Source organism: Oryctolagus cuniculus, chromosome 10 (assembly GCF_964237555.1).
Source record: "Oryctolagus cuniculus chromosome 10, mOryCun1.1, whole genome shotgun sequence".
Lineage (NCBI taxonomy): Eukaryota > Metazoa > Chordata > Mammalia > Lagomorpha > Leporidae > Oryctolagus > Oryctolagus cuniculus.
Genome location: NC_091441.1, coordinates 31,932 through 59,283, shown reverse-complemented (window position 1 = coordinate 59,283; position 27,352 = coordinate 31,932). Strand labels below are relative to the sequence as shown.

Here is a 27,352-nt window from a genome sequence, read left to right as displayed (position 1 = left end):
TTGTACTTGAAAATTAAAAAAAAAATCTTTTTAAATATTTATTTATTTGAAAGGCAGAGTTACAGAGAGAGAAATCTTCCACCCACTGGTTCATTCTCCAAATGGCTGCAACAGCCAGGGCTGAGCCAGGCCGAAGCCAGGAACCAGGAGTTTCATCCTGGTCTCCCACGTGGGTGTAGGGATCAAGCACCTGGGCCATCTTCTGCTGCTTTCCCAAGTGCATTAGCAAGGAGCTGGATCAGAAGTGGAGCAGCCAGGACTCAAACTGGCACCCATAAAGGATGCCAGCACTGCAGGTGATGACTTTACCTGCTATGCCACAGCATCAGCCCCTAAAAATTTTTTTGGAAGCAGAGAGACACACAGACACAAAGATAAGATAGAGAGAGAGATTCCTTCCCCGCCCCAATCTTCTGGTTCACTGTACAAATGCTTACAATGGCTGGGGCTAGTCCACACAGAACCTAGAAGTCAGGAACTCAATCCAGGTTTCTCATATGGTGAACTTAAAAAAAAATAAATTATTTTGGGCTTTATTTTTATTTATGTATTTTAAAATATTAGGTTAACATGTAATAATTTATATTTTTACGGGTACAATATTTCAACACGTGCACAGCTTAAACAGATCATATCAGGAGAGTAATCTTTCCTTATCTTTTCTTGTGTTTGGAAGCTCCCAGCTCTTCTCTTGAGGAGCGTATAACGCCCACTTCTTGAGTGTAGACAGATTACTGTGAACTGTGACCATCCATCTGTGCTGCAGAGTGCGGGAACTTGTTACCTCCATCTGACTGCACCTTTCCAGTGTCTACTCACTGTTCTACACTACTCCACAGCACTGGCCCCCAGTGTGACATTTAGTATGTGTGTACAATGAGTGTGTTTCCAGTTTCATGTATTTGTAAATTTTTCAATATTCTTTTTTTCAAAAAGATTTATTCATTCATTCATTCATCTAAAAGAGTTACAGAGAAAGAGGGAGAGAGAGAGAACTCGATCTTCCATCTGCTGCTGCACTTTCCAGAGGGCCACAACGGCCAGGATTGGGTCAGGCCAAAGTCAAGAGCTTCTTCTGGGTCTCCCACATGGGTAGCAGGGGTCGGTGAAAGTAGACCAGCCTCTACTTCTTTCTCCAGACCATTAGCAGGGAGCTGGATCTGAAATGGAGCAGCCAGCACATGCACTGGTGCCCACTGGGATGCTGGCATTGTAGGCTGTGGCCTTACCCACTGCACCACAACACCAGCTTCTCCAGTATTCTTATTAATTTCTAGTTTTATGAATTATGGTCAGAAAAGATACACGATATGATTTAGATTTTTTGAATTGGTTGTTTTGTGGCCTCATGTATGGTCTATCCTAGGGAATCCATATGCCGATGGAGAGAATATTGGATGTACTGTAAATGTCTCGTAGGTCCATTGAGTGAGTGTGCAGTTAACTGATGTTTCTGGGTTTTTTTTTTTTTTTTTTGGTCTGGATGATCTGTCCATTGATGAAAATGTGATGTTGAAGCCCTCCAGTATTATCATATTAAAGCTCTTTCTTTAGGTTGAATTACGTTTGATTTCTTTTTTTTTTTTTTTTTTTTTTTTTTTTTTGACAGGCAGAGTGGACAGTGAGAGAGAGAGAGACAGAGAGAAAGGTCTTCCTTTGCCGTTGGTTCACCCTCCAATGGCCGCCGCGGCCGGCGCGCTGCGGCCGGCACACCGCGCTGATCCGGTGGCAGGAGCCAGGAGCCAGGTGCTTTTCCTGGTCTCCCATGGGGTGCAGGGCCCAAGCACCTGGGCCATCCTCCACTGCACTCCCTGGCCACAGCAGAGAGCTGGCCTGGAAGAGGGGCAACCGGGACAGAATCCGGCGCCCCAACCGGGACTAGAACCCGGTGTGCCGGCGCCGCAAGGCGGAGGATTAGCCTGTTGAGCCGTGGCGCCGGCACGTTTGATTTCTAAAATTAAGTGCTCTGGTATTAAGTGCACATCTGTTTGTAATTATCGTATCTTCTTATTAAATTGATCTGTTGATGATTATATAGTGAACTTGTTTCTTTTTACAGTTTTTGTCTCAAGGTCTATTTTGTCCAATATAGGCATAGCTATTCTTCTCACTTTAGTTTCTGTTTGCATAGAATATCTTTTCCACCCTTTCATTTTCAGTCTTATGTATCTTTGCTGGTGAAGTGAGTTTCTTATAGGCAGCATATTATTGGGTCTTTATTATTACTTACCTATTCATCTACTCTGTATCTTCTAATTGTGGCATTAATCCACTTACATTCAGAATTATTATTGATAGGTAATGACTTAGTCCAGTAATTTAAATTTTTTCTTCCATTTATTTTGAGTATCCTTTGTTCCTTTTCTGATGGGCTTTATACTTTCACATGTTTTATAATTTTTTTTTCTGTTTTTAGGATTCCCTTAAGAATCTTTTGTTACAAAATAATCTTGTAAGGCCAATCTCTTTTTGCTTGCCTTGAAAAGTCTTTATTTCTCCTTCATTTATGAGATAAATTTGATGGGTAAAGTATTCTTTGCAATTTTTTTTCATTCATAACATGGACTACATCATGCCATTCTTTCCTGTTCTGTAAAGTTTCTGTTGAAAAATCAGCCATTAATCTAATGAGAGTTCCATTAAATGTATGTAAGCTGACACTGTTCTTTTGCAGGTTTTAGGATTTCTCTCTCTATGTTGTACTTTTGAGAGTTTTGACTTTCATGTGACATGGTGAGGATCTTTTCTGGCCATGTTTATTTGGGGACCTATGATTTTCTGGTATTTGAATATCTTTCTCCACATCAGGGAAGTTTTCAGCTGTTATTTCATTAATAGTTTTTTTTTTTTTTAAGATTTTTGTTTATTTGAAAGTCAGAGTTAGAGAGAAGGAGAGGCAGAGAGAGTTCTTCCATCTGCTGGTTCACTCCCCAGGTGGCTGCAATGGCTGGAGCAGCACTGATCCAAAGCCAGGAGCTTCTTCTGGGTCTCCCATGCAGATGCAGGGGCCGAAGGACTTGGGCCATCTTCTACTGCTTTCCCAGGCCACAGCAGAGAGCTGGATTGGAAGAGGAGCAGCCGGGACTAGAACTGAGGCCCATATGGGATGCGGGCGCTGCAGATGGAGGATTAACCTACTGTGCCATGGCGCCAGCCCCCATTAATAGGTTTTTTATTCCTCTATCCCTCGCTTCTCCCCCAGAGATTCCCTAATTTGAACGTTTGTTCATTTAATGGTGTCTCAAAGGCTATCTTCATTCTTCTCTTCTCCTTTTTCCTCCCTGTTTACTTCTTCCCATCCTCTCCCCCTTCTTTGTCTGACTGGGATATTTCAAAGACCTGTGTTTAAGTTGAGATATATACTTCCTTGATCTAGTCTGTTGTTGAGGGTTTTGTATCGGACTTGTTGAGTTCTTTCTTTCTTTCTTTCTTTTTTTTTTTTATTTGACAGGTAGAGTTAGACAGAGAGACAGAGAGAAAGGTCTTCCTTCCCTTGGTTCACTTCCCAAATGGCTGCTACGGCTGGCGCTGTGCTGATCCAAAGCCAGGAGCTAGGTGCTTCCTCCTGGTCTCCCATGCGGGTGGCAGGGGCCCAAGCACTTGGGCCATCCTCCACTGCCCTCCCAGGCCACAGCAGATTGCTGGACTGGAAGAGGAGCAATCGGGATTAGAACCCAGCGCCCATTTGGGATGCTAGTGCCGCAGGTGGAGGATTAACCAAGTGAGCCACGGCGCCGGCCCTGAGTTCTTTATTTCTAATATTTCTATCTGGTTCTTTTTTCAAGACCTCTATCTCTTTGCTGACTTTCTCATTATCTTGCACCAATTTCCTGATTTTGTTTAACTGTCTGTATTCTCTTGCACCTTTTAAAAAAAGATTTATTTACTTGAAAGGCAGAGCAACACACACACACACACGCACACACACACAGAGGGAGGGAGGGAGACAGAGAAATCTGCTGGTCCACTCTCCAAATAGCCATAATGGTCAGGACTGGGCCAGGCCAAAGCCAGGAGCCAGGAATTTCATCCAGGTCTCCCACGTGGGTGACAGGGGTCCAAGAACTTGGGCCATCTTCTGCTGCTTTCCCAGGACCTGGATCAGAAGTGAGACAGGCAGGACTAGGACTGATGCCTACATGGGATGCCAGCATCACAGGCAGCAGGCATAACTCACTACAGCACTACGCTGGCCTCTCTTGCATCTTTTTGAGTATCTGTAGAATCATTATTTTACATGATCAGGCATTTCATTAATCATTAATTATCATTAATTATTGTGTTCTTTTGGGAATGTAATATTGCCTTTATTTTTCGTGCTTCTTGTGTCCCTGTGTTGATATTTGCACATCTGGCTGGTCAGTTGTTTTGTCACCTTAAAAAGGTAGCTTCTGTGCATTGAAGACTTTTTCCTAAAGATGAATCTGGCTGTTGGTTTGGCTGCCTACTTTGGCTTTAGTTCAGGTTGGACATTGAAGTGTAATCTCCCTGTGCTTTCTGATGGCAGTGGTGGTGGGGGATTAGGGTGTGTGCTCCTGTCATTCCCAGCAATGATGTGTGGTTCCCAGTGGTCATGCCGGGATCACAGCAGTGCCAGGCCCAAGTCTAGGTGGGTATGCACAGCTGCCCGTGCCCACCAAAGCCAGGGTGGCTCAGGAAGGGAGTCCCAGCAGGGCCTGGCCCAAGTGCAGGGTGTGTGTGCGCATGTGTCTGCTTGTAGCCACCAACGTGAGGGAGAGCTCAGGGCTTGGCACTGCTGTAGGGGAAGCGGTGTGAAAGGCAAGCACCCTCACTTCCAAGGTCTTGGAGGCAGGACCCACCCTAATAAGCTGAGCTGCCTGTCCCTTGTGGGGCAGGACACTGCTTGATAAGGTGATGAGGTCTTGGTTGCTGCTGGTGTGCGAGGCTGCTGCCTGTTTTGTTAGTTGTGTGGAAAGTCTGTGGAGTCCCATGGATGGGGAGATGAAGGGGTTTTTGTCCCTTACAGAAGCCTGGGTTGCGACAGTGACTCCTTTTTCAAGATGGAGTCACATTTCCAGGGCTTGTTCCTTGGGGTCTTGTGGGAAGACAATGTGAGCTCCTTTCCAGAAGCAGAATTACTGTGTGTACTCCCAAGTACTCACTTCCCTGGGCTGTCAGTCTGGTGACTGTGGGTCCCTTCTGTAGCTAAGAATGCTGGTATCTGGTGTTGCATGAGATGATGTCCGATGAAGCTCCCCTGTGTAACCTTTGCCCTGCACTGGGGATCTCTCTGAGCTGTGGGGCCGTGGCGCAGTTGCTGGTGCCCTCACTTCATGCAGTGGGGATCTCTCTGAGCTGTGGGGCCATGGCGCAGTTGCTGGTGCAGGGTCCCTCTATGCGGTGGGGATCTCTCTGAGCTGTGGGGCCATGGCGCAGTTGCTGGTGCAGGGTCCCTCTATGCGGTGGGGATCTCTCTGAGCTGTGGGGCCGTGGCGCAGTTGCTGGTGCACTGTCGCTCCATGCAGTGGGGATCTCTCTGAGCTGTGGGGCCATGGCGCATTTGCTGGTGCAGGGTCCCTCTATGCGGTGGGATCTCTCTGAGCTGTGGGGCCGTGGCGCATTTGCTGGTGCACTCACTCCATGTAGTGGGGATCTCTCTGAGCTGTGGGGCCGTGGCGCAGTTGCTGGTGCAGGGTCCCTCTATGCAGTGGGGATCTCTCTGAGCTGTGGAGCCATGGCGCAGTTGCTGATGCAGGGTCCCTCTATGCGGTGGGGATCTCTCTGAGCTGTGGGGCCGTGGCGCAGTTGCTGGTGCAGGGTCCCTCTATGCGGTGGGGATCTCTCTGAGCTGTGGGGCCGTGGCGCAGTTGCTGGTACACTGTCGCTCCATGTAGTGGGGATCTCTCTGAGCTGTGGGGCCGTGGCGCAGTTGCTGGTGCAGGGTCCCTCTATGCAGTGGGGATCTCTCTGAGCTGTGGGGCCATGGCGCAGTTGCTGGTGCAGGGTCCCTCTATGCACTGGGGATCTCTCTGAGCTGTGGGGCCATGGCGCAGTTGCTGGTGCAGGGTCCCTCTATGCAGTGGGGCTCTCTCTGAGCTGTGGGGCCGTGGCGCAGTTGCTGGTACACTGTCCCTCTGTTCTGCATCAATGCGGTTCCAAGTCTCTTGTGCTGAGTTGGTGTTCTCCCTAAAAATGCGGTTGTTTCCTTATTTTGGTTCTTCTCTGTGGAGGCTGTTTGAATCCTGGGCATCTCTGTCCATCGCGGAGACTCTAAAGCCAGTGAAATTAAGATGAGCTTCCGGTCGGAGGGTATATGGTTGACTTTGTCTCCCCAGACCGGGCTCACTGTGCTCCTGCTTCCCGAGGCGGGGCGCAGAGGCTCATGGGAAACGTAGTCTTCCGCCTCTCATGACATCGGCAGCACAGGATCTTGGGAAAGGCCCTCCAAGCTCCTTCTGCGCATGTGCGGCCCCGCCCACCCGCGCCATCTTCCTGGAAATTGCAGATGCTGCGCTCTCCCGACGCTGTTCCGCGCGTTCTGGGTTGGGCGTCAGTGTAGCCGCAGGTCGGTGTGCGGGTGAAAGGGGCCCTGGGGAGCATGACGGGTCTCCGTGTGGTGGGAGCGAAGCGCCGGTGGGTCTCGGGCGGCGGGGCCTGACGCGCAGGTGCGAGCGGCGGGCCCGAGCCGGCCCGGAAGGTGACACTGGGGTCAGGTCCTCTGGTCCGGCGCTGGAGGAGCAGCGGCTCGGGATGGGCCGGGGCCGCCTTGACAGAGAGCGGTGTGCTGTCAGGAGGCCGGGTGTGCTTCCAGGAGCTCTGCAGATGGGGTGGCAGTGGAGCCGGGGCGAGCCCCAGCGTGGGCGCGGAGGAACGGTGTCGCAGGAGCTTAGCTGTGGGCGTCGCAGGCGTCATGTGCAGCCAGGTACTGCCCGTTCCGCTTGGTAGTCGTTGGGTTGGTGTCGGGGCGGGGAGGGGGATAACGTTCACACCGATGGAACTCATTATTCACGCAGCGATTCACGTCGTGAGGCTGAGAACCAGGGAGAGGGAGTCGGGGTTGGGCCGGCGCGGGGAGCCCTCATTCTGCAGGGGAGTTCAAGCAGCGCCCGCGGCTGCAGTCGCCAGGGTGACGCTGACTGACAGGGCCATCTGCAAGCTGGACGGTTCCTTTTCCCCCGCGTTTTGGCTGGGGCGTTTCTAGTTGCACCACCCCTGGTGTTAACTTGGATTCTGGTTGGCTGATATAATTCCGTCTCCTTGGGTAAACGTGTTTGTTTTGGTGACTGAGGCTTTGCTTACTTCCGTTCTGTGTTTCTCAAACTGGAGTCAGTCTTGCTGTGTCCCTGAGTATGAGGCGGGGTGTGAGGTGTGGGTCCGCATTCCAGCTCTGCTAGGGCGTCCTGTGACTCCGTGCGAAACGTTTGCCATCTGAAGGTGAGTGTGTGGAGGCCGGAAGTCAGCGTGGAGTGCGCGACAGTCTCTGTGGCAGTGCGTTTGAGGGGTTTCAGTGTGTGTGCGGCAAGTGCGCTTTCTGCTGCTCTCCCAGTTTCCGGAACAGCGAGGGAGGTTAGGGTTAGTAAGGGAGGTTGGGGTAGTGGATGATGATAATTTTTTCTTTGGAATGAAGTAGTTACTGTACTGTATGAGGGGAACTCCACTTGGAAGGATACCCCTTTGGCCAAGTCCCAGAAAGGCAAACATACTAGCTTTGCATAGCCCAAATAATTATTGATCTGTTTACCCGGGGTGAACAGATTTGAGCGGTACTACCTTGGCTGGCTCATAAACTCGAAGACTGGGTGATGTGGAAAGGTTTGAACTAACTTTCCTAAGGGAGATGTGAATGGTTTAAGAAAGATAGGCAAAGGCCTAGGAAATGTTTGTTGAGGGTGTGGCCTGTGATGAAGGAGGACCTGTCTACTTTGCTTCCTGACACACTCCCGTTACTTCATTCTACTCATTATTTTCAGAATTAGAGCTCTCTCAGACTGAGTCTGTCACCACGTCTGGAGACGCTCTGATGCTCCCTCTGTTTTTTTTTTTTTTTTTTTTTTTTTTTTTTTGACAGGCAGAGTGGACAGTGAGAGAGAGACAGAGAGGTCTTCCTTTTTCTGTTGGTTCACCCCCCAATGGCCGCTGCGGCTGGTGTGCCGTGGCCGGTGCACCACGCCGATCCGAAGCCAGGAGCCAGGTGCTTCTCCTGGACTCCCGTGCAGGTGCAGGGCCTAAGGATCTGGGCCATCCTCCACTGCCCTCCCGGGCCACAGCAGAGAGCTGGACTGGAAGAGGAGCAACCGGGACAGAATCCGGCGCTCTGACCAGGACTAGAACCCGGTGTGCCGGCGTTGTAGACGGAGGATTAGCCTAGTGAGCCATGGCGCCGGCCCTAAATATTTTTTCTGTTAATGACAGTGTACTATTTCTTCCTTTGGTGTAGAATAATTTATTCTTAAAATTTTAAGTTGTTTCTTTTCAATAAAATTAATTTGTACAAAATCAGTAGCAGATAAATGTTTTTCTTAACCTAATGATAACTTGTGTTTATCCCCTACCAGTTAGTAGAATTGTGGGTGCTCTTTCAGTGTGGTCTTTCCTGCCCCCTCTGATGCATTTTCCAGCTGATGTGTCCCTTGTTCTCTGGCCTCCCCAGACCTTATTTTGTGCAGTGGAATCTCGGAGCGAGTGGGACCGTTTCTCTCACTGATGCCCCCATTTGCCTTCTCTTCCAGGTGTACTTCCAGAGTCATCTACATACTTAAAAGAACAAAGAAAATGAGCACATCGCCAGTAAGTTGTGTATGTCTCAGCTTGTTTTACACGGTATTTCAGGAGCTTTATGAGGATTCGTTAACTGAAATAGAAAAATAAGAAATAAAATTCAGCATCAGAAGAATATACACGAACAAGATTAAGTTGGCTTGGTTATAAGACTTTAGAGCCATCTAAGCTGAATGCAGATCGGTTTCTGGCTTTTTGGACCAAAAAGACACGATTACATGAGTTCAAATTGACCTTAAGATGAGAACATGCTAAATTATCTTGGGATTTGAAGTATGAAGCAGAATTTTTATGGGTCACAGACAGGATGTGATAGACAGTGTTTGAGTTCCAACCTGGAAACCATGCATTTCTCTTAGCTTCCTGTGTATATGGTTGTACGACAGACTGACCAAAGTGTTTTCAGGCAAATATTTCTATTCATGTGTACTGTAACTCATGGTGTAGTCTTACTTCAGTTCTTCAGCGTTTCAGTCAAATCCAAAGACGATGCTCTGGGTTTTCATTGCTTGAGTCTTCAGCTGTATTTGAAACTACTGTCCCTGTTCTTTCCTTAACATTCATAGCTCATTCAAGTGCTGCCTCTGATCCCCATTCATCTGTCTCTGCAGTGTTCCTCGATTGCACTGCTTCTCTCCGGTAGGTACCTCTTCCCTAGCCGTTAGACCATGGATTCAGTTCCCTGTCGAATGCTTTTTTGTTGCTGCCCACAGGCATCTCAGACTCAACAAATCCAAAGTGAAAACCAGATCTTTCATTTTCCCTTATACTCATATGACCCAAACCACCAAAATGGGATTTTTCCTGAACTCCTCCTCTCTCTTGAGTTTCATCCCAGTTGGCAGCAAGTCCGCTGCTTTCCTTTTCCTTACATTACTTATTCTAACGCCTGCATCATTGCATGTAAAGGAGGAAGAGCTGTTGCTGCTGAAAACCCAGTATTTAACTTTTTCAAAAAGGTTTATTTGAAAGGCAGAGAGAGAAATCTTCTACTCAGCATTTCACACCTCAAATTTCTGCAACCACCAGGGCTGAGCCAGGGTGAAGCCAGAAGCCAGTAACTCCATCCAAGTTTCCCATGTGGGTGACAGGCCCGAATACTTGGGCCACCAACCACTGATTTTCCAGGTGCATGAGCAGGGAGCTGGATCTGAAGTGGAGTAGCTGGGACTTAGAAACAGCACTGAGATATAGGATGCAGGTGTTCAGGTAGCTGCTTAACTCACTGCTACAGTGTGGCCCCTAACTTTTTTTTTGTTAACCTTGGAACTGTCCCCCTTGGCAGAAACTAGAGTGTATTTGCTCAGCTGTTCCTAAGGTGGAAGCCTTAGGAGCCCATGGGAGGAAGCATTGAGGAGTTAGTAGGGTGCATGTGGAGAGTCAAGAGAAAGATACAAGAGTTCAGGTTTTAATCATTTGTACCTTTTGTTCATATTCGTGTATATAATATATATTGAATGTATGTGCGTCTGTCTGTAGTTTCTACCTATGTTGTTGATACAATTGTGTGTTTCTAGCCCAAGTGATTTGTCGTATTTTCAAACTCCTTTAAAGATTCTGTTATTTTAGCTAATCACTTAGAAATGAATAGGAGGGCCAGCGCTGTGGTGTAGTAGGTAAAGCCGCCGCCTGCGGTGCTGGCATCCCGTATAGGCGCCTGTTTGAGTCCTGGCTGTTCCACTTCCCATCCAGCTCTCTGCTGTGGCCTGAGAAAGCAGTAGAAGATGGTCCAAGTCCTTGGGCCCCTGCACTTGCATGTGAGACCTGGGAGAAGCTCTTGGCTTCTGGCTTCAGATGGGTGCAGCTCTGGCCGTTGTGGCCATTTGGAGAGTGAACTAGTGGATGGAAGACTTCTCTCTCTCTGCCTCTGTCTCTCTGTAACTCTACCTTTCAAATAAATTTTAAAAATAAAATAAATGATTAGGGAAAAAATAGATGTGTGTATCAATCATAACTCTGATTACAGACTAGAATTGTAGTTAATAATTGGTTAAAAACGAACTTCTAATTGTGATAAAATATACCTAACCTAAAATTTCACACCATTTTTAAATGTGCAGCTCAGTGACACTAGGTGTATTCAGATTACCCTGCAACACCTGTCTTCAGAATTTGTTTTTCCCAGATGAAACTTTGTATACATCAGACGCTGACTGTGTTCTCCCTCACTGTGACCCTGGTGGTCACCAGTCCACTTTATGTCTGAATGTATCTAGTCCAGGAACCTCACGTGAGTGGAATCATGCAGTGTTTGTTGTCTTGCACTTGGCTTACTTCATGTAGCGCAATGTCTTCAGCATTGATCTGTGTTGTGTGATTTGTCAGCATCCCCTCACTTTCCCAAGCTCTGAGTTCCACATTGTATAGAGAAGTTTTTTTTTTTTTTTTTTTTTTTTTTTTTTTTTTTTTTGACAGGCAGAGTGGACAGTGAGAGAGAGAGACAGAGAGAAAGGTCTTCCTTTGCCGTTGGTTCACCCTCCAATGGCCACCGCTGCAGCCGGCGCACCGCGCTGATCCGATGGCAGGAGCCAGGATCCAGGTGCTTTTCCTGGTCTCCCATGGGGTGCAGGGCCCAAGCACTTGGGCCATCCTCCACTGCACTCCCTGGCCATAGCAGAGAGCTGGCCTGGAAGAGGGGCAACCGGGACAGAATCCGGCGCCCTGACCGGGACTAGAACCCGGTGTGCCGGCGCCGCAAGGTGGAGGATTAGCCTATTGAGCCACGGCGCCGGCCTCCACATTGTATATAGTTGTGGTTTGTCTCCTCCAGAACGCAGCTGGGCTTTCCTGCTCTTGGAGGTGGTCAGGGTAGATGACTTCACGACTGTGGTGTTCAGTGTGCGGTGATGAGGGTCAAGTGAGATCTTCTGGGTGCAGCACTCATGATTGAAGGAATGCTGGTGGCTTTGTAAGAATTCAGAGACCTGAGGAGACACAGTTGCATTCCTGTCTGCTGTGCTACTTGGGACTGCCAGCAAGCAGGCCTTTGGCCAGAACCACAAACCAAAAGAAGCCTCTTTCCCTTGTAACTTGCTTAGCCTGTGGTATTGTGGACTGGCAGCACAGAAAATGGACTAGGAGCTGGCACTGTGGCTCACTTGTAATCCTCCATCCCATAGGGCACCGGGTTCTAGTCCCAGTTGCTCCTTTTCCAGTCCAGCTCTCTGCTGTGGCCTGGGAAGGCAGTGGAGGATGGCCCAGGTCCTTGGGCCCCTGCACCCACATGGGAGACCAGGAGGAAGCTCCTGGCTCCTGGCTTCAGATCGGTGCAGCTCTGGCCGTGGCAGCCATTTGGGGAGTGAACCAACGGAAAGAAGACCTTTTCCTCTCTCTCACTGTCTAACTCTGTCTGTCAAAAAAGAAAAAAAAAAAAAAAAGAAAAAGAAAATGGACTAGTAGCACCTGTGTACATATTACATTTGGTATATCCAGTCTTCCTTCCAGAGAAGCGTGCAATTGCTTCCCCCTTCCATCCACTGGAAGTAATGCTTCTGTGGACATATGTGTACAAACATCTGTTCTAGTCCCTCCTTTGACTTCCTTTCCTTTGGGTGTATCCTCAGGAGTGGAATTGCTGGGTCCTGTTATAATTTTATGTTTAGGTTTTTCAGGAATCTCTATGAATTCTTCTATTTATTTGAAAATCAGAGTTACACAGAGAGGAGAGGCAGAAAGAAAGATAGAGAGGTCTTCTGTCTGCTGGTTCACTCCCCAGTTGGCTGCAACAGCCCAGCTGTGCTCATCAGGAGCCAGGAGATTCTTCTGGGTCTCCCACGCAGGTGTAGGTGCAGGGGCCCAAGGACTGGGGCCATCTTCTACTGCTTTCCCAGGCCATAGCAGAGAGCTGGATCGGAAGTGGAGCAGCTGGGTCTCGAACCGGCGCCCCTATGAGATGCTGGTGCTTCAGGCCAGAGCGTTAACCTGATGTGCCACAGCGCCACAGCGCCAGCCCTTCTCAATACATTCTTAAGGTTCTGCCAAGGATGACAGTTTCATACTGCCTTTCTGCACTGGTTCCACGTTTTACATCCACACCAGGGTGTCTTTAGAATTCCAAATTCTCCATGTTGTTGTCAAACACTTTTTTTCTCATGATGGACATTGCAGTTTTCATTTACCTTTCTCTAATGACTGGTGATGTTGAGCATCTTTTCCTGTGTTTATCAACAATTTGTACATCTAATTTGTAGGAATATCTATTTAATCCTTTACCCATTTTAAACCTTTTTTTAAAAATATGTGCTGTATCCTCTGGATGTCAGTCTTGCATGAGCTGTGATTGGCAAGTATTTTCTCCCATTCCAAGGGCTTTTTATTCTGTTGACAGTAGCTTTTGGTGCACAAAGGTTTTTTTTTTTTTTTTTTTTTTTTTAAAGATTTATTTATTTTTATTTGAAAGTCACAGTTACATAGAGAGAGGAGAGGCAGAGAGAGAGAGAGAGGTCTTCCATCCTCTGGTTCACTCCCCAGTTGGCCGCAATGGCTGGAACTACGCCGATCTGAAGCCAGGAGCCAGGAGCTTCTTCCAGGTCTCCCACACAGGTGCAGGTGCAGGGGCCCAAGGACTTGGGCCATCTTCTGCTTTCCCAGGCCACAGCAGAGAGCTGGACGAAAGAGGAGCAGCCGGGACATGAACTGGCGCCCATATGGGATGCTGGCGCTTCAGGCCAGGATGTTAACCTGCTGCGCCACAGCGCCAGCCCCAGAAGGTTTTAATTATATATAGATAATCTTACCATTTTTCCTTTTGTTGCTTATACAGTATCAATGTCATATCAAAGAAGTTATTACCAGACCTATGTTTCTCACTGTTTTTTCTTTTTAATTTTAAATTAGAATTTTAAATTCACAATTATGGTTTGATATCACAACATAAAATATGGGGTGATTGTTTTTAGAAACCAAAATTCAATCTAAATTTCAGCTTGTTTCCAGTTAAGCTTTATCTTTTGTCCCTAATGACTTTATCAGTGTTCCAAATATTCCAATTTCTGTTGGCTAAGGCAAGCCCAGAAACAATTGAGGAAATTAGCTTCGACCTCAAAGGTAGTAAGTAGTAGGAGAGAAATTCTGGCCACATTTAATGTATCACAGATGTCATTGCTACAGTATATTTTGTTCAACATAAAGTCTAGTGTCTGTTCTGATCTCTAAATTCATGGCTAATAAATTTTTCAGGTTCTTACATATTTTGTTTTCTTGATTTCTAATTTCTAATTGCATCATGTTTAGAGATTACACGCTATGATTTTGGTCTTGGGACTTACGGCTCAGTACATCTTGCATCTTCAGGAATATCCACACAGTGCTTTGTAACGCCAGTCAGGTCAATATACTGCCATTCATGTTTATCAGTTACCACAGCAGGAGTATTTATTGTCCAACTTTAATTGTGGACTTTTTTGTTTCAGTGTTCTGTGGTTTTTATTTTATGTCATTTGAGGCTTTGTTTTGGGTCATATGCACATTGATAATTTTAGTGTTTATGATTAGTGTATCTTCCTCTCCTTTTGCTTTCAGTCTGTGTTTGTATTTAATATGTGGCACTTATGGATATCAAGTGTCTTGGTTTTTTTTCAAGTCTGACAATCTCTGCGTTAAATGTTCATTCCATTTATGTTTGAGATAGTTATTAATATGGTTGAAATTAGGTGTGTGGTTATTTTCTATTTTCACATCTGAAATTTTCTGTTTCTCTCATTTCTTTCTTTAGTACCTTCTTTTTGGTGAATCTGATATTTTTATTTCATTTTAGTACTTTTATTGTCTTTTTACCTGTATTTATAGACTGAATTGTGTTTCCCCCAAAATACATGTGTGAAAACTATAAACTCAAATGACTATATTTGGAGATAAGACCTGCAAACATGTAATTAACGTTGACTGAGGTCTTATTGATGGGCCCTAATTCAGTTGACTGATGTCTTTCTAGCAGAGAAACCGTGGTTTGGGAGTACACACAGAACAGGCCACTTAAGATGTATGTTAATGTATCACAGATGTCATTGCTGCAATATATTTTGTTCAACATAGTTTCTTTTTGTTTTTAAAGATTGTATTTATTTATTTGAAAGTCACAGTTACACAGAGAGGAGAGGTAGAGAGAGAGAGAGGTCTTCCATCTGATGGTTCACCTCCCAGTGGCCACAACGGCTGGAGCTGCGTCAGTCCGAAAGCCAAGAGCCAGGAGCTTCTTCTGGGTCTTCCACGCGGGTGCAGGGGCCCAAGGAGTTGGGCCATCTTCCACTGCTATCCCAGGCCATAGCAGAGAGCTGAATAATCGGAAGTGGAGCAGCCAGGTCTCAAACTGGTGCCCATATGGGATGCTGGCACTGCAGGCCAGGGCATTAAACTGCTGCGCCATAGCGCCGGCCCCATCAACATAGATTCTAATTTCTGTTGTGATCTCTAATATCATGGCTGTTTAAATATTTGAGGCTCTCATATGTTTGTTTTTCTTGATTTCTAATTTCTAACTCCATCATGTTTAGAGAATACACTATGATTTTGATCTTGGAACTTCTGATGTCTTTGTAACAGAGAAACCAGGGTTTTGAAGTACACACAGAAAAGGCATGTAAGAACATGATGAGAAGTTGGTTACATGCAAACCAAAGAGAAGGGTCCCTGAAGAAACCAGTTCTGCAGGCAGATTGTCTTTGGCTGTTTGGTCTACAGAAGTATGAAAAATTAAATGTGGGTTTTTTAAGTCATTTAGTCTGTAGAATTTTGTTAGGACAGCCCTAGCAAACAAACTACTTTGTTGCATTAATTTTCTTTTATTTTAAAAAATTTGACAGGGTTGGCACTGTGGCTCAGCAGGTTAAAGCCCTGGCCTGAAGCCCCGGCATCCCATATGGGTGCCAGTTCTAGTCCCGGCTGCTCCTCTTCCAATCCAGCTCTCTGCCTGGGAAAGCAGTAGAAGATGGCTCAAGTCCTTGGGCCCTTGCACCCACATGGAGACCAGGAGGAAACGCCTAGCTCCTGGCTTCGAATCGGTGCAGCTCTGGCTGTTGCGACCATCTGCGGAGTGAACCAGCGGTTGGAAGACTTCTCTCTCTGTAACTCTGTCTTTCAAATAAATAAAATAAATCTTTAAAAAAAATTCTTTGACAGGCAGTGAGAGAGAAATGCGAGAGTGCTTGTGTGAGTGCGTGTGTAAGAGTGAGCACACTCTTACATACTAGCTTACTCTCCAAATATCTGCAATGGACAGTGCTGAGCCAGACTGAAATTCAGAGTTGTGAACACAATCTAAGTCTCCCCTGTGGGTGGCAGGAACCAAATCACTTGGCCTGCTTCTTAGAGTCCATATTAGCAGGAGGCTGGAATCAGAAGTCAGAGCTAGGAATCAAACCCAGGTATTCTGATGTTGGACACATTATAATGGGCATCTTAGATATTAGGCCAAATGCCAACCCCATTTTTGTTAATTTGAGTATTCTCATATTTATGATGACTTTCATATGTTCTTTTTATAATCTTACTAATTTATTGAATCATCCTATTTAGAATAGTTTTCAGGACTTATTCTCTTGAATTTTGTCAGTAGGAACTGTATGCAGGAATGTAAGTTTGGTGTTGTGTTTAAGGCACTATTTGGGATATCCACATCCCCCATATCCAGGGGTCAGAGTCGTAGCTTTGTTCCCAGTTTCTCTGCTGTTATGCGCCCTGGGAGGCTGCAGGTTATTTCAAGTATTTTAGTCCCTGCCACTCATGTGGGAAACCTGGATTGAGTTCCCAGCTCCTGGATTTGGCCTGGCCCAGCCCCAGCCATTGTGGGCATTTGGAGAGTAAACTATCACATGGGAGATTTCTTTCTCTCTGCCTTTGAAATAAATAAATAAAAATTATATATAAAGTGACTGCAAGTCAGAATCATTTTCATTGCTTCCTCTTTAATCATAATTGACCAACACCTTTCATGCAGAGTTGAATAACTGATGATAGCGCACTCTTTTTTTAAAAAAATATTTATTTGTTTGTTTGTAAGTCAGAGTTACACAGAGAGGAGAGACAGAGAGAGAGAGAGAGGTCCTCTATCTGATGGTTCACTCCCCAGTTTGGCTGCAATGGCTGGAGCTGCGCTGATCTGAAGCCAGGAGCTTCTTCCAGGTCTCCCACATGGGTGCAGGGGCTCAAGGACTTGGGCCATCTTCTACTGCTTTCCCAGAGCATAGCAGAGAGCTGAATTGAGAGTGGAGCATCTGGGTCTCGAACTGGTGCCCATATAAGATGCCTGCACTTCAGGCCAGAGCATTAACCTGCTGTGCCACAGAGGGCCCTCCCCCCCCTCCCCGAGCACTCTTGTCTTGTAGTGTTTCCTCTTTAACTGTGATGCTGCCTTTGGGCTAAGATATATACATCTTGCCATGTAAAGGGAGAACGCCCAGACTGGCATTGTGGGTTAAGCCATTGTCTGTGGCGCAGCATCCCATCTGGGCACCAGTTCATGTCCTAGCTGCTCCGTTTGTGATCCATTTCCCTGATAGTGGCCTGGGAAAGCAATAGAAGATGGCCCAAGTGTTTGGGCCCCAGCACCCACATAGGAGACCTGGAAGAAGCTCCTGGCTTCAGCCTGGCCCAGTCCAGGCTGTTGTGGCCATTTGGGGAGTGAACTAGCTGATGGAAGATCTCTGTCTCTCTGCTTCTCCTGCCTTGTCTCTCTGTCTCCCCTTCTGTAACTCTACCTTTCAGATAAATTTAAAAAAAAAAAAAAAAAAAAAGGAAGTCAAGGAGGGTAGGGGGAATGCCCTGAAAGTATTACTGATGGGATGGTATTTTAAAATATACTTTATCCACACCTATGTGGATGAGCATGAATATTAACAAGTATTTGAGGGTACTTCAAAAAGTCTTTGGAAGATGGAATTAAAATGTTTATTTTGGTACAAAAATTTTTGAAATCATAAGTGTTTTTTTTTTTTTTTTAAGCAAGGAAATTCAGTCTTTTGTCTTTATCTTCTTTATAAATCCATTACTCCTAAAATATCATTCCACACAATTGGAAGTGAAGGACTAAAGGGAAGAAGGAGGGAAAGGGAGCACACACCATTAACACAAGAGAAGTGAAGTTGTACAAACGTAAGCAGTTTATAACAGACTAGGTCATACTCCAAGAAAGGCTGGTTGAAGAAATTCACCACTCTGCAGGAGCTGGGGTTTGTACGGCTGTGTGATGATCAGCGATGGGCAATTCATTGCCGTGGAGCAATCCCCCTTCCCACTCCGAATCCAGGTTTCTGCACCATGCTTCCACGGGGAGGGCCTCGCATTCCACCACCCAGCCCACCTCGAGGGCCTCCAGGTCCCCGCAGGCGGTTATCGCGACGATCTCCCTCCCTAGCAGCTCGAGTCTTCTTCTCTTCCACATTCAGACGGACTTCACCTCTGAACATGATGGGCCTGTTGCTAAGGACCTTCTGAACAGGCTCAGAATCATCAAATACAACAAAACCAAAATTGGGCAGCTTTCCACCACTGTTGATGCGCAACTCCACCACATTCCCATAATTTTGAAAGAAATCTTTCAGTTCCGATTTGTCCACCTCGTGAGGCAGATTGCCAATGAAGAGCTGGTGACTGTCAGGGTGTCTCACAATTCTTCGGGGTTCAACATCACCTTGCTCTCCAGGCTCACGAATTGGCCTGGGGCCCCTCTGGGGAGGAATGTTTATTCGTTGCTCTCTCACTCTTTGATCCCTCTGAGGCCTCTGCGGTGGAATCTGAGATTCAGGCTTAGACTCTGGACCGGGTTGTGAAGCTGAGACTTTAACAACATGAGGTGGTATCCCAGTAACTGGAACAGCTCCACTGGGTGGAAGGTTCTTACTGGTCACAGATGCCCAAGAAAATGTCCTCAAGTCTTCCTGTGCTGTCTGAGCTATGTCTGAGGTGCTGGAGAAGAACTCTTCTGAGCATCTTCAGGAGTAGCTTCTTCTAATACTGGCTCGGGCTTTTCCTCTTGGATTTCAGAGACAGGTTCTGGTTCTGGTTCTGGTTCAGGATCAGGCTCTGGTTCAGTAACGGGTTCCTCTAGGTGTTCTTCCAAGTTATTGCTGATAGTCTGGTCATAGAAAGTTCCTGAATCATCAGGTACCACTTCAGGTGTCTGCTGCCTTTCCTCAGGTTCCTCTACTTCTTCCTTAGATTCCTCCTGAGGCTCAATGACAAAGCCACCAAAGACCTCATCTTGGTATCTGAAGATATCATTGTGAACATAGAGTTTATTTGCAACAGAACCCTCAGGAGCAAGGACAAATGTCTGCATGAATCTCCTCAAAGCCTGGTTATTACTGGAGAGCAGTCCCATCACCTGGACCACCACACCATCATTCAGAGTAGCATGAGCATCAACATGGCGAATCTTGGTGTGGCAATTGGTGAAGTTCTGTGACATCACCTTCCTATGGATTTCTTTCTGTCCATAAACTGCATCCACTGGCTTGCCATTTGAATCCAATCCCCCATGGACGTAAGAAGAGTTCTTTCCATAAAATCTGTGTAGCATGTCAACAGTGTGTAATACTGTCTCACAAATTCCCGCCCGACCAGCAGGGGACTAGGCTTCTCCATAACCATTGCTTTGGTTAATTCAACCTTGGGGAGGAAAAAAAATGTCGAACCTGCGCGGCTGAGTGGGAGAGGAACAAGCCTTGCTCCACCGCACGGAGGGAAGCAGAAATTGCTCACGCAACTGCGTCCGCACCGAAATCATAAGTGTTTTTAAAAATTAATGTAAGGGGCCAGTGTTGCAGTATAGTCGGTAAAGCTGCTGCCTGCAACATTGGCATCCATGTGTGCACCAGTTCATGTCCTGGCCGCTTCACTTTCAATCCAGCTCCCTGCTAAGGGCCTGGGCAAAGCAATGGAAGATGGCCCAAGTGCTTGGGCCCTGCTACCAGCGTGGGAAACCCCGGAAGAGGATCCTGGCTTCAACCTGGCCCAGCACTGGCTGTTGCGACCATCTGGGGAGTGAACCAGTAGATGGAAGATTGATCTCTCTCTGTCTCTCAGATAAATAAAATCTTTTTAAAAATAATTAATGAAAATTAATTTGAGAGAGATAGAAAGAGCTCCCACCTGGTTCACTCCCTAAATGTCCATGACTCTTGGGACTTTGCCAAGTGTGAAGCTGGGAGCTGGGAACTCAGTCCAGGTCTCACGTGGATGGCCGGAACCCAGTCCTTTGACTCCACACCACTGCCTTGCAGGATCTGTGTTAACAGGAAGCTGGAGCAAGGCATTGATCCCAGCCAGGCATTCCACCACTGCGCTCTGGCATCTCAGTCACTAGGCCAAAACCTGCCCCTAGGTTTCTTAATACTGAGCTTTCCTTGAACCTTGAAAAAGCAATTTGAAAATTCCTTCTCTGTTATATTCCATTGGCATTTCCCTTCCTCTATTGACAAATGTCAGTATTTCCTCAAATTTAGTACTTGTTCTTTTTCTTCTTCCAGTCTCTTAACTTCTCTTTGAGCTCTCACTCTGATGGCTTTGGACATCACTGAAATTCCGCTGCTTTCCAAATCTTTATCTTCAGTGTAAATCTCTCTCTCACCTTTGCTCTAGATCGTAAATCCAGTTGCACATGTCTATATTTTGACTACAGAAACATCAGAAACAATGTGTCTGAGGTCACTCTTCTTTCCATCATATTCTTTTTCCTTTTTCCCATTTTCAGTTACAGTGCCAGTATCTACCTGGTTACTCATGCAGACAATGAGAATTAAACTCTAGTTTTTATTCTGCATATACGTTGCTGCTGAATTCTCTTTTGGTGCTCCATCTTTCCTTGTTTTTCTTGTGGTCCATTTGTTTCCTGATGTACTGGTCATGTCTCTGATTTCTTCTGCTCTCTCTCTTCCTGGGGGGAAGATTATTAAACATGTAAACCTGGCTAAGCAACCTATCACCTTTTATTGGTCCCTCACTTTTTACACCCTATGTTTTAAAACGTAGGTAATCACTTTGATGTGAATATAGCAATTCTTTTGGATGTTGAAGAGAAACAAAGATGTTTGTGAACATACTTAATTAAAAGTTTCTTATTGTTGAATGAAGATAACTATGTAATGCAGAATCACTCAATTATCAGTTTCTTGCACACCTTAACTGCCTTCGATGTCATCACAGCCCAGGAGCACTCATTGAGACATGGTGTTGGTGGTTACCTTCACCTAGTGTGTGTTCTTTGTGCTTTTGCCATCTGATTTCTGTTGCTTCATATTCATGAAAACACATTTGTGTAAAATATCTAAATATCTTTGTTTTTTTCAGTGAAGTGCAACCTGATAATACAGAAAACCTTATTTTTTTCTGTTCTGCATTGAACATGTATCTCAGTTCATCTAGCCTGTTATTTGATGTATGTATTTATAGTTTATCTCTTCAGACTACACTGAGCTCCTTTTGGGATCCTAATTTTATTGATCCTGTTGTTGATGGGAACAAGAACAGTTCCAGGCATGCAAGGGAAACTCATGTGGTATTTTTTGGGAAATTCAGAGGCAAGATATTTTTGTTGTAAGTTTTCTTGGTATCATCATATAGAATTCAAAGTAAGAGATACCTTATGTAAGATACACATAGAACGTACAGAAGACTCAACTCTGTCTTCTTGTCTTGTAAACCAGAGCTAGTATGTTGAGGAGGAATGTGTTGTTTGTTGCAGGGGTTGGTGTCGTTTGAGGATGTGGCTGTGGACTTCAGCTGGGAGGAGTGGCAGGACCTGGATGATGCTCAGAGGACCCTGTACAGGGACGTGATGCTGGAGACCTACAGCAGCCTGCTGTCCTTGGGTGAGTGACACTCCCCAGTGATTCCTGACTGGAACACATTCTTTTTGGACAAATAAATGAATGCTTTGTAAATGCTAGTTAGTTGTAAGAGCCCAGTTTGTGGAGAATATAGGTATCAGCGCTCTCTGGTGAAATGTTCAAATTTGCCCTTCCATCGCACAATTCCCGAAGCCAAGCTGTTGTCCTTCAGAGGCCTAATGGAGCAGTTGGGCAAAGTCTTCCCTTACTTCCTCTTAACAGGGTCCTGCATTACCAAACCTGAGGTGATCTTCAAGTTGGAGCAAGGAGCAGAGCCATGGATGGCGGAAGAACCCTCAAACCAGAGCCAGCCAGGTCAGTCAATGTAGACTGGGCAGGGAGGGTGGGACAAGGAGAACTCTGTCAACTGTGCTGAAATGTTTTCAACAATGTTTTCCCCTAGCCCTAGCCCTGAGGACTGCTGGTTTCATGCATCAGACACATGGACCGTACAGTCTCCAAGGAAGGCTCTCACATGAGTGTCTACCTTCCTTGGACATTTAAGGGGAGGCAGTTTTAGAGAGAGATTTATTTACCTGACTTAGCTTAATTTTAAGTTGACAGTTTGCCAAATTTGCCATATAACATATGAGGGAGGGTGGTCTAAAGTCTGGAGGAAACAAGTACATCACTATTAGAAATACAAATTTGCAAATTGGTAGCTCACAGGTAATATTGAACATCATACTTAGGAGGCGTTCTCCTAGGAAGATGATGATAATGAGGAAAAGGGATCCGTGAGTGAGCCTTGTGTGCCACCGCCTCAGAAATCATGACTAAGCAGGACCTAGCAGAGGAACTAGGAAACAGTGGTTTGGAACGTCGGAGAAAAACCAGGAGGTCCTGGGTCTCAAGGCCAAGTGAATAGTTTTGTGGTGAAGCACTCAGATTTGTTTGGAGGTGGATTTTGAAGTGAGTATTCTCCCTTTCTCTTTCAAAATCATTCTAAATAAAGAAATACATAGGAGATTCGATTTTTTTGTGAAAGTAGGTGACAGCTGAAACTCCAACACAGAAAACAAAGCCTTCCAAAGCAGTGAGTGACCAAGCAGAAGCGTGTATACCAGGAAATGAGGGGAGAATGTGAGAGCCGTTGATTTCAAATGGAACCTGAAATGGTGGGCACAGACGAGGCCGCAGAACCAAATCCATTAGACCAGTTAGAAGAGGGTGCCAGTGGTCTGTAGCTGTCCTAGTTTTGTTATTGTTCTGAGAAGCAGAAGGTGTCAAATTCCTTTAAAGGTGTTGAGAGTCTGCCTTCATCTGAAGTTGGGGAAGAGATGATGTACTGGAAACCCCCCATGCCTGTAGGCGTTCTATAGGAAGAGTGGAAAACTAGCAAACACAGGCTCAAGTCCTGTTCCTACGTCATGTCCCTGCCTAGGGAATAGCTGAATGGCCCTCCCTGCACCTGCAAGTAGCTAATCCATGAAAACCTTGCCATCTTCAGAGCTGAAAGAGCAGCAGAGGAGAAGCATGAAATACACACGGTTATTATTTTTAAAACTAGAGAAAAAGAACAGGGAAAACAAGTGGCTGATGGAATGTACTCAGCTTAATACTACAGCTAGGCAGCAGGTAAGTATTTTGACTAAACATTTCCTCACTTCTAAAAAGAAAAATCACTTAAAAGCAGCAAAACCATCATGATTTAACATTGAAAAATCAGTAATGTAATCTACTATATTCCTTAAGAACAACTATACACTTGTCACCAATGAATACTTTTTATTGATATTCTGAATTATATGCTGCTAGGATAAGAAGAAACTTTTTTACCTTTCCGTGAGCATTTCATGAGGTGTGGTTTATGGATATAGCTTCTCTCTCTCTTTCTCTCCTTTCAGTTGTCCAGAAAATGGATGACACCATTGGGACCAGCCAAGAAAGTCAAGACATAATTTTTTGGCAAGTTGTAATCACGAACAACAACACATCAACTGAGGACAGAGTAGAATTAAGAAAAACAATTAATTTAAACTCAAACCATATTTCAAAACTTGTTGTAAAGAGTGAAGATTATTCAGAAATGAGGCCTGAGATGTTCAACGTATGTCAGAATGTGCTCCTCCCGGGTGAACCTGATGAGATGCATGCTGGAGGAAAACCTGGTGCCTACAGTGTCAGCGGGAAATCCCTCAAATGGTGTGAGAATCTTAGTCAGCATCATGAGATTCAGACTTGGCCGCAGCCATTTGAATATAGTGGACAAGGGAGAGCTTTCAACAGGGAGGAAGTATTCTTTGCACATGAGAGAGTTCAAATGAGAGAGACTTTCTATAAATATAACGAATATGGGATGGGCTGTGATGAGTCAGCTCTCATTGGTGGGGAGGCAACTCACATAGGAAAGGAAGCTTTCTATGAAACGTCTAATTTCACTGATCATCAGGAAACACATGCAGGAGAGAAACTCTATAACTACATTAAGTGTGAGGAACCTTTGGTTAGCAAATCAGATCTTAAAATAAATCAGACATATACAGGGAAAAAGCCTTATGACTGGAACCAGTGTGAGAAATCTTTCAATTGTAAACCAGGCCTTACTCTGCATCACAGAATTCATACAGGGGAAAAGCCCTATGGTTACACTGAATGTGTGAAAGCTTTCTACCAGAAACCAATCCTCACTATGCTTCCAAGAACTCACACAGGGGAAAAACCCTATGAATGTGATGAATGTGGAAAAACCTTTTGCCAGAAGTCAAACCTCAGAAAACATCAAAGAATTCACACAGGTGAGAAACCATATGAATGTAATGAATGTGGAAAAACCTTTTTCTGGAAGTCAGACCTCACTATGCATCAGAGAACTCACACAGGGGAAAAACCCTATAAATGTGATGAATGTGGAAAAACCTTTTGCCGGAAGTCAAGCCTCAGGAAACATCAAAGAATTCACACAGGTGAGAAACCATATGAATGTAAGGAATGCAGGAAAACTTTCTCTTACAAGTCATATCTCACTCAGCATCAAGGAACTCACACAGGGGAGAAAGGATACGAATGTGAGAAATGTTGGAAATCATTCTACCACAAGTCTCAGCTCATTATGCATCAGAGAATTCACACAGGGGAAAAACCCTATCAGTGTAACGAATGTGGAAAAACGTTCTGCAGGAAGTCAAGCCTCAGCATACATCAGCACACTCACACAGGGGAAAAACCCTATGAATGTGAGGAATGTGGAAAAACCTTTTACCTGAAGTCAGTCCTCACTGTGCACCAGAGAATTCATAAAGGGGAAAAGCGCTATGCATGTAATGAGTGTGGGAAAGCCTTTTATTGGAAGTCACACCTCATTGTACATTACAGAACGCACGCAGTGGAAAATCCTTATGAATGGAATGAATACAGGAAAGCCTACCAGATGTCAGTTCTTGGTATTCATCAGAATACTCACACAGGGGAAAAACCTTATGAATGTAATGAATGTGGAAAAACCTTCTGCAGGAAGGGAGACCTCACTATGCATCACAGAACTCACACAGGGGAAAAAGCTTACAAATGTAATGAGTGTGGGAAAACATTTTACCGAAAGTCAGACCTCATCATACATCTGAGAACTCACACAGGGGAAAAACCTTATGAATGTAATGCATGTGGAAAAGGCTTTTACCGGAAGTCACACCTCATCAGGCATCAGAGGACTCAAATAGGAGGAAAACTCTATGAATGTAATGAGTGTGCAAAAACCTTTTGCCAGAAATCAAACCTCAGGACACATCAGAGAACTCACACAGGTGCGAAAACATACGACTGCCTCGAATGTGGAAAGGCTTTTTGTCGGAAGTCACACCTCAGCAAACATCAGAATATTCACAGAAGAGAAGCACTGTGAATGGAGGAAACACAAGTCAAGCCGACAAACATCACACAGAATACACCATACGACTGTAATGAATGTGGAAACGCTTTTGCCAGAAACCATGCAAGGGAGTAACCCTGTATGGCAGAGACTGGCTACGTGTTCTTCAAATTCTGCTCTCTGTTGGACATACAGTCTGCATTTTCATCCTCCCCTTATTGTGGATAGGACCATATAACTAAGCTCTTGCTTTCACATACAAATTAGGAGAAGAAATAAACATCCACTCCAAAATGCCATCTTCATCATTTACTAATTTGTGGTTTGGAGTGGCTGCTTTTTCTCTGCCCATCATTCCTTCCTCGCGTTATTCTGATACAGACCAGTTGTGTGGCCACGGGGGCATCATATGACTCAGGTGGCAGTCATAATGCTGTGCATACAGCCCTGCATGGTGAGTGTTTTGTCCAGGGTGGGGTGTGAGTCTCTGCTGACTTCTGAAATCCTGACAATCACAGACTTGCTAGTGTGTGGATCTGCAGCTGCCTGTACTATGAGGAAGAAGAGAAGCTGTGAGCAGTGTCCTGGCAGCCTAACGTTCAGGAGTCTTCAGTGACTGATGTGCCAGGACTTAGATTTTCCTTTTGTTCCAGTTACACTCTGTTGAGGTGAATTACTCTGTTTGTAATTGAGTACTGACTAGACTGAATTTATAAGATCTGTATTTCTCCTTTTTTATTTACTGAGCTATCTTCAGGCAGTTTTACATAAATACAGGAATGTCTAATAGTGTAGTTGCTGTATGTCCCTTTTGCCATCATTTTGAGCTTTAGTTTTATTTGAAATCAGTAAACTTCCTCATCTCTGAAGGCCTTTCTGATTTCTGGTTGGTTTTACATTCATCTTTGGTCTTGGCACATACTCAGGATGGCACCGTCCACCGGGTGGTGTAGCCATTTCAGGTACCCGGGCTGAAGTGATAGCTGCTCTGTGTGCAGCTGCTCCTGTCCTGTCTCCCTTCCTGAGGACAGGCCTGCAGGTCACCCCTGCCTCCTCTACTAATACCCACTGGAGATAGCCCGATGAGCCCTGGTCATGCCCCCTTGGTTGGTGTCTCCCAGCTGCTAGTCAGTCACAAGATGCAGACCTTAAATATCAGAGTGCATACAGAATTGCAGGAAAATAAATGGTTGTGTGTATTTTATGAAAAACTGCAAGACAAAGCCAAATAGCTGCATTTCTTCTAACCAGAGTTGACTTTGAGGCAAAAACATTTTAAGAGAGAAAAAAATCTATACTGAAAATATTCAGTCTGGGTTATATAACAGTTCTAAAAAATGTTTCTCTCAACTCAGCATGATAAAGTAAAATTTAGCCAACTTAAAGGAGTAGAAAATGGGTGATCATAGACTGTCGTCTTCCTGTGTTCAGAAAGGGAGTGAAGTGTAGAAAATAAAGGTAAGAAATGGGAAACTGAAGTAATAAATGGATGTGGAAATCCCCATTGTCAGTGTAGTGACACTGGAAGCAGAAAGCCCCAGTTGACTTTCACTGATGTTTTCTACCAAGCCAGGAAAATACCCGCCAGCAGCACGGCAGACATCCTATGGTGCATGAGACGTTGACTTCTGAGCTGGAGGAATCCTGGGCAGCGCATCAGTTGTCAGGTTCTTCAAGACGCAGAAGAGCTGCAAGACCCATGCAGCCTGCTGACCTAGCAGTGGCCCCACTTCAAAGCCTCTTTCCAGTAGAGGAGCCCCCTGGAGTCTGTGGTAACCCCTTCACTGCCCCCAGAGACTCCTGTAGGAAGCCGTCACCAAGGAGAGACAGAAGTGGGAGGGAGGAGGTTTGCCTTGGAGTCTGTCTGGAGCTGAGATCTCAAGGAAGCACATCAGTGAGTGGGTCTGCAAATCCCAGGAATGAGGTCAGGAGGATGGAGTGAGTGGCTAGGGGTGATAGCACCCGCCATGTACTCAGCATGGGT

The 27,352-nt window shown here is 45.5% G+C and overlaps 1 protein-coding gene and 1 pseudogene across 1 annotated transcript in view; one reads left to right on the top strand and one right to left on the bottom strand.

Annotated features, from left to right (window-relative positions):
- The window catches only part of LOC103346524 (zinc finger protein 717), a 37,355-nt gene extending 11,118 nt beyond the window's left edge, over window positions 1-26,237 (top strand). The window contains 5 exon segments of the mRNA XM_051828030.2: window positions 8,691-8,748; window positions 21,416-21,542; window positions 21,783-21,875; window positions 23,408-25,221; window positions 25,223-26,237. Coding sequence (XP_051683990.2) covers window positions 8,734-8,748; window positions 21,416-21,542; window positions 21,783-21,875; window positions 23,408-25,221; window positions 25,223-25,606 — 2,433 coding nt within the window. The 5' untranslated portion in view covers window positions 8,691-8,733 and the 3' untranslated portion in view covers window positions 25,607-26,237.
- Window positions 17,656-19,444, bottom strand: LOC100355114 (ras GTPase-activating protein-binding protein 1 pseudogene; annotated as a pseudogene).
- Window positions 26,238-27,352: the final 1,115 nt, after the last annotated feature.